General features: G+C 41.5%; 1 protein-coding gene across 3 annotated transcripts in view; it reads right to left on the minus strand.

Annotated features, from left to right (window-relative positions):
* Positions 1-12,804, minus strand: part of mtor (mechanistic target of rapamycin kinase) — a 119,043-nt gene that overhangs the window by 78,336 nt on the left and 27,903 nt on the right. For all 3 annotated transcript variants that reach the window (XM_034695129.1, XM_034695131.1, XM_034695130.1), the window contains 5 exons: positions 5,715-5,827; positions 5,173-5,335; positions 4,598-4,690; positions 4,080-4,223; positions 1,298-1,440 (listed from right to left, as the gene is read on the minus strand). In XM_034695129.1, the coding sequence (XP_034551020.1) occupies positions 1,298-1,440; positions 4,080-4,223; positions 4,598-4,690; positions 5,173-5,335; positions 5,715-5,827 (656 nt within the window). The remainder of the gene's footprint in view (positions 1-1,297; positions 1,441-4,079; positions 4,224-4,597; positions 4,691-5,172; positions 5,336-5,714; positions 5,828-12,804) is intronic.

The raw sequence follows: 12,804 nt of genomic DNA on the forward strand, positions 1-12,804 counted from the left end.
AAGTGAGGCTAAACTAAAACCCTCTTAGACATCATTAACTAGATCCACAGCCAATCACAGCGACAGCACATGTGAAGAGCTGCAGGCTGCTGGGTAGCTAGTTTGAACTTAATACACACAAGTGTAGCCCGACATGACTTAGTGGCAATCTCTGCAAATTCATTGCTTCATCATTCATCGAGAAACTGGGCCAAGATCTGGCACAGCAGCTAGGCCATTAACTGCTGCAGACGGGGTCAATTTGTCCACATAATTTAGTGACTTGACTTTAAAGACTTTAAAGAAAACCCTACACAAACTCTGATGTTAACTTACGCAACATGTGGACATTTTTCAGAGCTTTTGGACACAACACATACAGGATTTTCCATCTGCAAGAAAAAAAAGAACTATCCCTTTAACCAAAATCAGAAAACCTTTCTAAATCTGAAACTTGTCACATTTCTGCCTCAATCTGGCCAAACTGCAATATTTCCAAAACAGTTACTCACTGAATGGTTCTTCCTTGTAGGCAGAAAACTACTTGATTAGGTCTGAACATCTATCTTTGAGGTGAGAAAATGACTCAGTGTTGACACTTCCTCTCACAAAGGACAAGAAAAGCTGTGTCCCAGGTGAAAATGTGTTTGACTTGTTGACCTCTCGAGCCAATCACAGTATATCTGGCTCAGGGAAGCTGTCTGAACTAAAAGGGTCCAGATGGATCTGCCAGACCAAATAAAACACGAGCTTGCAGAATAGTTTGGTTCCCAGGCAAGTAATATTTGACACATCATTAAAATTAATATATTGTTTTAGAATGAGGCTTTGTATGAATTTGGGAAACCAGTAAATCAATGTGTAGCAGGATTCTTCTTTATTATGTGATGATAAGTATATAAATAAGGGTTATGTTGTTTAATAACTTTGAAAACAGCATTTATAGTATTTTCCCAAACAATCTGCTTCACATTTACAGCTGCACGCTGTCACATCTGGAAACTTGTGGCAAGCGCAACAAGTCTTGAACTGCTGGTAACTGAGAAGCATCACAACAACAGCTGATGTCTCACTGCTTCACTCAATGGTGGCATCTAAACCCCTCAGCTCTTAAAACATGAGGTGTGCTAACTACAAAGACAGAGTCTCAAGACCCGGTTTGCCTCTGTGATTTTTATGTGCTTTATGAATTATGTGAATGTTTCTATCTGTTGTGGTCTTCCATGGATACAGAGCATTAAGAAAGTGGGCTCAGGGAAAGAGGACTAGAGGGAAGAGGAAGTGAGCTACAGAGGCAGACATGACTGAGAAGGTGTACCTGGCCAAAGGGATGTAGGTTTGGGCCAGGGACCAGCATGATCGCAGGGCCGGGGAAGATGATTCCTTCAGCAAAACGACACTCAAGCGCCTCAGCCACTCCAGCCAGTCGTCTTTGGACACCTTCCTGGCTGCACCCCAGGCCTGTGAAGAGACATAAGTCATGCATCTCAAGAGTCACTGGGAGCTAAGTGGGAGCCACACAGTTTCTCCTGACTGGAGTGTCACGTTTAAGGTGAGCGGGTTGATGTGAAATACACTTACATGATTTAAACACACACACAATTTTAGCTTCTAGTCATTAAAACTTGCAAAGAAAGGAACTGCATGCTTTCACAAGGCATATCTATCTATGAACAGTGCTCAGCTGGGTACTGAGGAGAAGCCTGTCCTGCAGAGTTCAACATAACAGGCATACCTTTTAAGACTAACAAAAGGAATCATGCTTTGATGTCACATGACACTGTTCATCAGCCCAGGGTCTCCTGATCCATGAGCATGTTTAAATAAAGAGGCCTATGTTTTCAGCATATGAGTCATCACGAATATGGACAGGTCTGCCAGCACCAGAGCAGCAATTAAAGAGTTTCTTGGACATTATCTTATGTGCCGATTAAAGCCTTGTTCTTACTGATGGTCTCCACACTCATGCCTTATCTGCTTTCTGCTCTTACAGGTCCAGGATCAATATCATTGGTTGGTCTGTAGCTGGTACCAGTGGTGTACTCAGAGGGGGGGCATCATATCCGAAAGAAAACATGCTAAAGTGCCCTCTTGGATTCCACTGTAGTAGATAAAACTTTAAAATGTTCCTTCTCTGCTGCCCTTTCAGAGGAAACTGTATGTAAAGTGCCCTCTCGATGCCCCTCAAATGTATAAAACGTAGAAAAAGTGCCCTCTGGATACCCATGTAGTTCATTCATCTTAGATTTAGGACGTATAGAGGCAGAGGAGGCATAGAGCTACGAGGGAGGAGAGCTGGTATAAGAAGACGGAGGTTTATGGAGAGGAGATAGAAGCCGTGTCTCTCCTCTCTCATCATGGGCAACGTGAGATCTCTGGCTAATAAGATGGACGAGCTAACAGGACTAGCCAGGAGTCAGACGGCGTTTCAGGAATGTAGCATGGTGTGCTTTGCAGAAACGTGGCTGCATCAGGATATTCCCGACCACAACGTCTCCATTGGCGGCTTCCAGACTGTCCGGGCAGACCGGGATAGCACTGAGAGCGCGGTGGGCCTCCGACCATATTATCAGCACAGGGAGATCTCACATGTCATACTGGTAGCTGTTTACAGCCCCCCTCTGCCAACCAGACTACAGCGTCCAACGTTCTCAACGCTGCCATAGCCAGACTCCAGACAGACCACCAGGGTGTCCTCTTCCTGATTTCCGGGGACTTCAACCATGTATTTATTTTCTACATAGCTTACTATTGTATTTGTATAACTTATTGTGTATTGAGCAACTGTAATGACCAAATTTCTCTCCTCGGGATAAATAAAGTATCTCTGACTCTGATTATGTATTGTTAATTATGTACTTCAAACAACTAATTAGAAATAAATAAATAGGCTTGTGTTTTTCTTTTTCATAATTCAATTTCCAGCAAAAATAGTCTCATAAATATTCACCAGAATGCAGGAATTAAGAGTTAGCTGCCTTAAATTTCTGGGGGCAGTCCCAAGAGGGGGTCTTGTTTACACTGCCTTTAAGGCCTACATTTAAATTCACCCTTAAGGCTGATTTATACTTCTGCGTCGCCCCAACGCAGCAGGGGCTGACGCGGACATAAGCACTATATACTTGTGCGTCGGTGTGTCTGTGATGTGCAGCAATTCTCCACCGAAACGCTTGAGAGCAGTGTGGTCTCTCTGATAGCCGGTTGCCTCCTTTCGGCCCCGGTACAATCTCTGTTTACTTTTCCACAGAGATTCAGAGCGTGTTATGTTAATCTACAGCTGATACATGTTGCTGTTTATCATACAGACATGATTACATGAAGAACAGAGAGGAGGAAATGAAATACACGGCTGACGTGCGGCCGATGTCTGGGATCCCGGAAGTGCTGTAAATGCAGGATATACCATGCTGCCGAGCGGACCAATCACAGAGCTTACATTTTGGAGGAAGCGCACGTCAGCTACGTGCGTAGGCCTCTGCGTAGGTACGGGGAGCTATGCGGACCCCTGGCGTAGGCTACGCCGTTGATTCGAAGCAGAGGCATAAATCAGCCTTTAACTCTGAGTCCCAGGTGTTTGAGAGGAGGTGCCCTATTTGGGATTTTTCGCACTTGCCCCTCAAACAGCCTGAGTATGCCCCTGGCTGGTGCTTTTTAAGGGGTAGCTCCTATCGCCCTGTAGAAGTTACTGTAATGTCCCCCAGTAAGAAGTAAACCACTGTGTTTGTGTCAAGGTTAAACCTTAAGCTAACTCGCTGGGTATCCTTGATGCCGTTCAGGCCTCTGGAGGCTGTAAAGGCCTCAGCACATGTTGCACATGATTCTATTCTCTAAACCATCCAGTGACCCCCTGGTGGCCCGCAGGGAAGCATCTGCATTCATCGTGTTCCTCCATTCTTTTGTTTTTCCTTTAATTAATCAGCAGTTTGTTTGTCCACAGCTCAAAACAAGTAAACTAATGACTAAGGACTGTTTACGGTACACAATCTCAAGGCCTGCAGTCACAGCTACATCAGAGGAACAAACACAGGAGTCGTCTTTGTTACCTTTTTTAAATGTCACGTTCAGGTTTCTCTAATCAACCATTGATCATGTCTGCTGACCTTCTGAAGAGCAGTCGTGCTGACGTGAAGCTTCTTCATGGGCCCGGCCTCCACCGGCCCGCTGACCAGAGTATCACCTTGGTTGCCACGCTGGCGGTGCTGGAAGATTAGAGGGTCCTCTTCCTCCTCAGCCAGAGTGTAGCCCTATTGTGGCCACAAACACACACACACACACACACACAGGCCCCACACACACACAGGCCACACACAGACTGACTGTTGATTCAGGCCTGAAAACAGGTTTTAGGAAGTACATTTCCTTCCGGGGAATAACTGTTGATAAACAGGGTTTGGTAATGACTCTCTCATGGTGCACAGGACATAAAAAAAGCTTTTGTTTATTTATGATTATGTAATTTGTGGCTTGATCGTGTGCATTTAGCATGCCTCGTGTTCTAATGTTTGGGCCTGACTGAGCACGAGGCTAAGAACATTTGCTCATGAGTTTAGAAAAACGTGTTGTTGGAAGGAGTTTGGTAGTCATGGTGGAATAAGTTGGGTCTCTCGGGGGGACTTACCTTAACAATGCGACATATGAGTATGTCATAACGCTGGTGGTTGATCCTGTGCTTCAGCATCACTTTGTTCACCATAGGGATGAAGATCTGGTACTGAAAATAAGAGGGAAAGAGAGAAAATAGAAGGGTGTGTTTGTGCTTCATGTGGTTAAGCTTTGCTACCTCTTTCCCCTCGCCTTAAGTCAAATAACTTGGTATCCTGCACTTGTATCTAACCACCATTAGTCTCAGATCAAAAGCTTTCCCCTGCACGTTGGATGCCAGACGTGGCTGCACGTGGGCTGGTGTTTCTGCGGCTGGGCTTGAGAACGATGGGAGGGTTAAGAGGATAAGGGGAGGAGAGGGCTCTGGAGGGGAGGGAAGGGTAAATGTGACCTCATCCAACTCCTATAAACACCACCCCCTGCCGCCTAATGGTCAATGACATCAGCAGTCTGGCAGGAAGTAATAAAGACTGGGGGGATTGAGGGTTGCCGAATTGCTGTTCATGAGAAGCCAGCAGTAGGGAGGCTGGAAGTGGTCTTCCAGTAGTAACAGTTACATCTAAAGGCAGCCCTCGGGACAGCCCAAAATACCTTTTTGCCCAGCTGGAACACAAGCGAGGACAGGGTGTCCATAGAGGTGGAGCGCAGCTCTGGCGTACTGTCAAGTGTCCGAACAATTGGGTGGATAATGCGTGAGGCGTAGTCGGTGAAGTCCAGGGACTCTGTCAGCCGGTCCAGTGTCTCCAAGGAAACTCTGAGCCACACAGAGGAAAAACAGATAAAAACTAAATCGTTGGCTTCACTTGAACATTAGCAGGACAGAGGCCACTGCTGATTCAAATGACATTTTCAAAAAGCCAAAAGGACTTCAGAAAAGTTCCAAGTATTTGCCAGATACACATTAAATGTTTAGCTGTTAATGATTCCACCAGTGGAAACGAGCTTGTCTGTCTGGAATCATTTGGATGGTATGTTTTCATTTTTCCAAATCATGGTGCAATTGCATCAATTAAAACCAGAGAGAGTAACACATAAAAACAAAGTTAAATAATATGAATCTATAGTGGAATCCTGTAAGAAGGATTTTAATATCTCACTGGATCCTATACAGACACAACCATGTGTTTACTGACTTGCGCGCCTGCAGCGGCACATCAGGGGCATCAAACAGCTTCACAATGGGAGGCAGAAGCAAGTGCAGGTAGTCGTCCAGGTTGGCACCAAACAGCTGGATTGCATTGAGCAGCTGCAAAAGAGAGCACACACTGTTAAATCTCACACACCACAACAGTAAACACGAGCAGTTCGTTTTAATGAGCTTGTTATGGCCAAACAGCCTTTATTCAGGAGTCCTTAAAGAGAAGCTGGCAGGGCTGTTATTTCAGCACACTGCTGGCACACATGCAAGCCTTCCAGGAAAATTCCACTTTGCTGTGAGTGAATGAATGAGTGCGTGTCTTATTTGTGTGTCACCTCATAGCCCATAGTCCATAAAATACAGCACAAAGAGCTACAATGGAATGCTGTACGTGCAAAACTCAGTACTGCATCACATTGTCTGCTGAGGAGCCAGTGGTCGCATATTATTATATTAGAGAGGTTCAGTTTCAGGGGCAAAAATGAAGTTTCATTGGAAAAATGAAAGTAGAAAATATATAACACATCCTTCTGAGAACCACTTCAAAAATCATGAGATATGAGAGTCTTGAGATGAAGAATAAATGCACAAGCAGATTGAGGACGTCATTTTGCAAGTAATCCCCCATCACTAGTTTCTATAAACCAAAGCTGAAACCATGAGAGACACATTGTGTGCTGTCTACCAAAACGGGGATCTTATGTCAAAAACGTAAGGACATACTTGTTACAATAAGACTTGTACTAAAAGAAACAGATTGACTGAGAACTGTCTCCTACTCCCATTACTGTTAATGAATCTAATTACACATTGGTGTGAATCATAGACTCTATAAATAATGGACGTAGTATCCGTGACGTCACCCATCTGTTTCTGAAGCGCCGTTTTGAAGCCGATTGTCAGCGGGTGCCATATTGGAAATGTTGAACTCAACATAACTTCTGTCGGGCTTTGAGCCTCCTAGCCGACAGCTACAGTGTTCCTGCCTGTCAATCAAGTCAGCTGTGCCTCTCGTAATGGAAAACTTGTAATCTTGATTTTGATTTGATGACTTTATTTCGAACATGTAAAAGTAAAAATACATAAAAAACCTTCAAGTAGAAAAGAAGAAAGAGTTATTAAAAACATACAAGAACTTTCATTCCTTTTATTATTTATTTTTTTGTTGTTTGTTTATTTATCAATTTATCCAGGGTTTTTTTTCTTGTACGATTATATTTTTATTTCCATGTGTGTGTATATACATGTATGTATGTATGTATGTATGTATGTATGTATTTGTATGTCAATGTATGTATGTATATGGGTGTATCTGGATATATATGGATGTATATTTGTTTTTTTGTTTTTTTTTTATACTTATTGCTCTTTTATCTTTAAAAAAATTTTTTTTTTTGATATTCACCTACTCATCGTGGTGTAATTTCACTATTCTTTATTTTCCAGTTTGAGTACTTGTCAATCTTTTATTTTAAGTTATTATCACATATTATTGGCTTTTTTATAAAAAATTTATTCATTTACTTAATATGTTTCTTATACAAAAACGTCACTTTCTTGAATTGTTTGCATTGATCTTTTTTTTTGTAATGTGTCAAAATCTAAATAAAAAGAACTTAAAAAAAAAAAAACATACAAGAAAAAAAAATGTTTTACAAAAGAAACATAATCAATATTAGCAAGCAGTGAAACAATTTACTTTACATGTGAGTAGGAGTAGGAAGAAGTTAAAACTTATCTAATCCTACCCCTCTATTCACTATTCTCGCCATTATACGAGTGCAATCCCACAAGTCAAATCTTCATATATTATCTTCATATTTCCACCGACAAACAAGGGTAAACCTCTCAGTATTAATACCTTCGAAATTGCTGGGTTATGAAAAAAATCATCCCCCGTATAGTGTGTGCCGATCAAATATTAGCTATTCAGACTACACTCATTTTTGTACCAGGCTGTAAACATGTTTATTTCTGCTGTAAAGATCAGCTTTTCTCAAGGAACTGCAGCTTTTAACACTTCACCACACTGGCTTCAATTCTCGCGGCCAGAGGTTGCCCCTTGGTGTCAATATACAGTTATATGCTAAGAGCCTTTTCTAGAAAAATAAAAGTCATGCAGTGTTCAAAGTGTGCAAAGCTTTTTGGCTGCCTAGAAATCAGTTCTTTTCACTGCTCTCAAACTGTGGTCGACACAACAGAGGACATAGGTATGTGCAGGCAATATAAACTGTGCTGCTCTAACAAGCAAAGTGTTCAAAGCTTCTGTCGTGTGGTGTGACACAGGCGGGCTACTGTGGAGTGAAAGACGAAAAGAAAAACATCTTCTGCATGCAAAATTAATATTTATAGATTTATTTATGTTTTGTTTGAAGTCGTTTCTCCTCTTTTCCTCTTTTACTTTTTTGATGGACAGCTGAAGGGAGACAGGAAACGTGGGGAGAAGAGAGTGCATCAAAAGTCAGAGAGTGGGAGTTAAACCTGTGGTTGATGCAGAGGCCCGTAGCATCTGCCTACTCCACCATCTGAGCTTTACCAGTACCCCATTTATAACCAGCAGGCTGGACTACTGCAATGCTCTCCTCTCTGGTCTTCCAAAGAACACAATAAACAAACTGCAGTTAATACAAAATGCAGCAGCTGGAGTTTTAACAAGGACCAGAAGGAGAGCACACATTACACCTATTTTAAAATCTTTACATTGGCTGCCTGTTGCTTTTCGTATTGATTTTAAAATGATTTTACTAGTTTTTAAGGCACTGCATGGCCTTGCACCAGACTACATCTCAGAGATGCTTTTAGTACATAAACCAGGTAGGTCTCTCAGATCCTCCGGCTCCTCTCTCTTAGCTGTGCCTAAGAGCAGAACTAAAACATTTGGTGACACTGCTTTTAGCCACTACGCTCCCAAACTATGGAACAGCCTGCCGGAGGATCTGAGAAGCACTGATAGAGATATTGAGACTTTCAAACATAAACTAAAAATGTATTTATTCAGTCTGGCTTTTATGTAGGGTTTAACAATTTTATTACCTACCTTTTACTATAATATTGATTTAAATGTTGCTTTATTAGTTTAGTAATTTTAACTGTTATCTTATTCTATTTTTATGTATTTATTAATTCATTTATTTAATTTTATTTATCTACTCAGTTTTATTGATATTTTTAGCCTTAGTTTTACTTTTCAACTCTTATCCTTACCTTTTAAATCTATTTATTTTAACTATTTTTACCATTAATTTTGATGCTTTAACTTATTTTAATTACAAATATTTTATTTTGGTGTGCATTAGTCTCTATTTTATGTTATTTTATGTTGTTCTTATTTTTAATTTGTATTCTTATTAGTTTTATTATTATCATTATTATTATCTTCCACTAATATGTCTTGCCATTGTTTCATTTCTGCTTCTTTCTTGTTTTCAATCGTTGTAAAGAACTTTGGGTTGCATTTTATTTGTATGAAAGGTGCTATATAAATAAAGCTTGATTGATTGATTGATTTAGGTGCTTTTTACCCATTATGACTGATTGTCACACGAGATACTAAAAGATGAACAGCTTTTACATGTATGATTTCTTGTACTTGTTTTACCCAAGGGTTTCACCAGAAGAAGGTCGGGCCAATGTACCAGTATTTGCCATGTCAATTTCTAATGGGACCTAACTTTAATGTGACAGTCAGAATATAAAGCTCTAAAGTCTATCATTATGGTTGCAGGGCTCACAAGGTTTTATGAGTGCTGCTTCCATCCAGAGAGAAATCTGCCCCCAGAACATCTTTAAATCTTAACATAAGCTTTGTGGTTCTTCACTGAGAAAGGTTTATGTATTTAGTCTAATTATCACGTCATGTTGCACAGAGCATGTGTGCATGGAAAGATGGGGGTCCTAAAAGATGACGTAAGCTGCAGCCTGCAAGCTCTCCCCAGCCCCCAACACCCACCATGACCACTTCTACTCTTTCCCAGCGCCTCCACCATCAGTTCTGAATTGTGCACGGCGAGACAGCAGGAAGCCGAGGTGGAGGTGTAGAAGTGTGCAGGCTAGGGTGCACGTGTGTATGCACGGTAGTGTATGTGTGGGTGTGGGTGTGGGTGTGGGTGTGTGGGGGTGGGTGTATGCTAGGGGGCTGGACAGAACAGCTCCCTGAAATGATGGAAGTATGTTTTTCTTTTCTTCTCCTTTGGACTCGGGAGTAATCTGACTCCTAGTTCCCCCCATTCCATGAACCTCATCCTGTGCCAAAGATTAGGCTCCAGACCCCAACCTCAGTTATAGACTATCCAGACTGTGGGCTGCTGGGTTATCTAATACGGCAGACTCTGAGAAACAACAGCACCAGACTAGAGAGCATTAAATGACTGAGCGTTTCATGCTTCTGTCTTTGTGGTCTGTGCTTAGACCATGATTTAGAATTTGAGAGAAAACCCGACAAGGACTGGCAGCAGCTGCTGAAACAGGAGAGTGTGTTAGCTACAGGTCTATGCTGTCTTTAAACCGCTGCAACACCGCTGAATGGCTTGGACCTGAATGGATATTTTGATGGATATCAACGGAAACAGCAAACAGAAAGCAGCACCCCAATAAGTCAGCAGTGGGCTGAGCTCCGAGGCTCTCTGATACTGTGTGGGAACAGCGATGGGAACACTTTAAGAACGCACAGTCATTTTGGCAGAGCTAACAAAATGAAGTCATCTACTGAAATAATAACTTGAATCTAACATGTGATCTGTTCAGTTCAACGTGATAAGTGTACTCTCTCTCTCAACCTGATTTATAACACAACCTGCAACTTGTCTTCCTATTAATCAGTTCAGCTGTGAAAGGTTTGAAGAAGTCGAGTGCTCAACTCTCACTTTAAAACAGCCACATGATTTAAAGCCTGTCCGGGTGATGCTCTACAAGAGACGCATTCAACCATTTCACTGCCATAATTAATAACACATACTAAACTTTAAGTTGTCTTTTAAAGATTCCTTATACTTTTTGAGAAGTTATACAACCCACGCTGTATTTAGTAGACTATAAATTAATGAGGACTATGCATGGCTGTTTTATGGGAAACACAAGCGACTGTGAATCAGTAGTTCTTCTTCAGGTTTACTTTGGCGCAGTCAGATGGAAATCCACAGAGCAAAAGTTTCTCATGAGGTGTGAACAGGAAATACTGTGAATCACATTGTAAACATACATTTATGTAGCTAGTATGGCTAGCAACACAACAGCACTTTCCCACAAGTGTTACTTTGCAGCAATTTTTGACAGACTTTACCGCCATCAGCCTCGATGACTGACCGTCCACCCGGCAGCCAGACAGCAACACTCTTTCTATGTACCCTGCAGTTTGTATAGTTGCAAGTATAGCTGGGCGATATTGAAAATGATGTTGTCACAACAAAATAAGTCATATCAGTCGATATAGATAATTATTATGATAAATATCAAATTCAAAATTTCATTTAAATTTAAAGGCAGATTTTTTTCTCCTGAGTGAAATTGAAGACAGTTTGTTAGTTTGTATCTGGATTTAGTTTTCTGATGATCTTCTTGATTCCATCATTTCTGATGATGCTAACAGGAAGCAGGTCTTTAATCTAAGCTGAGGTTTTTGTGAAGTTTTAGTTTGTAGATTCTTATTTTCTCAGGGAATTGAGGCAATTTGTATAAATTGATTTAAATTTACAACAAAGATATATCAAATTTTACATATTTAAGCCCTGCCTACCTCTCACCCTGCGACATGATTGGCTGTTCAATGCCGTCTTCTTCTTCTGTTTAATATTGGGTGGCAAATGTAGCTCTAGTGAAAGTTCAGACAGGAAGACTAAAAAGCAACCACAGCAGTTGTTTAACTCTCCTCTCCCTCGTTCAATAGCTCACCCGCTTCCAGCTGCATGCTCCGGAGCTGTCATTGGTTAATCAGCAGCGGCTGTCATCCAATAGCTCAGTGGCACGCCCTTATCGTCAGCCTATCAACTTTCTGCTGTCTTTTTAATTGTCTCTCTCTCCTGCTAGTTCCTTCTTACATTTATGGTGCGCACCCCTCCACCTCCCCATCTCAACCTGGTCTCTGCAAAGTCTTCAATTCCTGGAATTCATCAACCACCACCACCAGAGTCTGGACTCTAGGGGGATTTCTTCTGCTGCCAAATTCACACATCCTATGCTCACAAAATTATCCCCATTGAGTCCTTACGCCAAAGATTTCTGTCATGTTTCATTATTCATTAAGTTGTAATATATAACATTTAATCTTCAAACTGTGTCTCTCCTGATTGAACTAGCGTTTAAGGCTCATTAGGCACATTCCCTTTCCAGCGGGTGGGGGGGTGTAATTACAGGCTTATATATATATCAATTTTTTATCGAACATTTGTTATATTTATATTGAGAAAAATTAAATCACGCTAATTATCGTTATCGAATTATCGCCCAGCCCTAGTAGCTAGTATGTCAATTTCAGAACACATCGACTTTCACCTGATGCTGATGTAGCCTCTGGGAATGAAGGACATCTTTTCAGGCTTCAAGGGAAGCCAGCTTGGGCTTCGATTGTTTACCAACAGAAGAGCCACTGAGGCTCAAACTGCTGGAAAAGTTAATGCTGGCTCTGATCGAATGTGTCAGAACAAACAGTGCGTCACAGTTTGTCATGCATTAAGCTGTGTATCTGCAGACACACAGTCCATGGAGGCTTCACCTTGCACCTTCAAGGATTTAGAGGATCTGCTGCTAATGTCTTTGTGCCAGATACCACAGCACACCTTCAAAGGTTCAGTGGAGTCCACATCTCGCCAGGTCAGGGCAGAGATAAATACTTGGCTCTCATGTAAATGAAGTCTTTACTAACAGCAGCAGTTATTTAATGGAGAAGTCAGCAACAAGAAATTGACTAGAAACAAAAAATGTTGAACTCCTGGAGGACTTGGAACAGGATGCAGTATGCAGGGAGAGCATCATTAAAAAGCAACACACTGAGGTGTCTCTGATAATCATCCTGCACAGGTCCATGCAGCCGCTCTGCTTTTTATTTGTATTTATTTACAATGACTCAATTTCTGTTGTATTCTGCTACTTCT

The sequence above is a fragment of the Notolabrus celidotus genome, chromosome 11 (assembly GCF_009762535.1).
Source record: "Notolabrus celidotus isolate fNotCel1 chromosome 11, fNotCel1.pri, whole genome shotgun sequence".
Classification (NCBI taxonomy): Eukaryota; Metazoa; Chordata; class Actinopteri; order Labriformes; family Labridae; genus Notolabrus; species Notolabrus celidotus.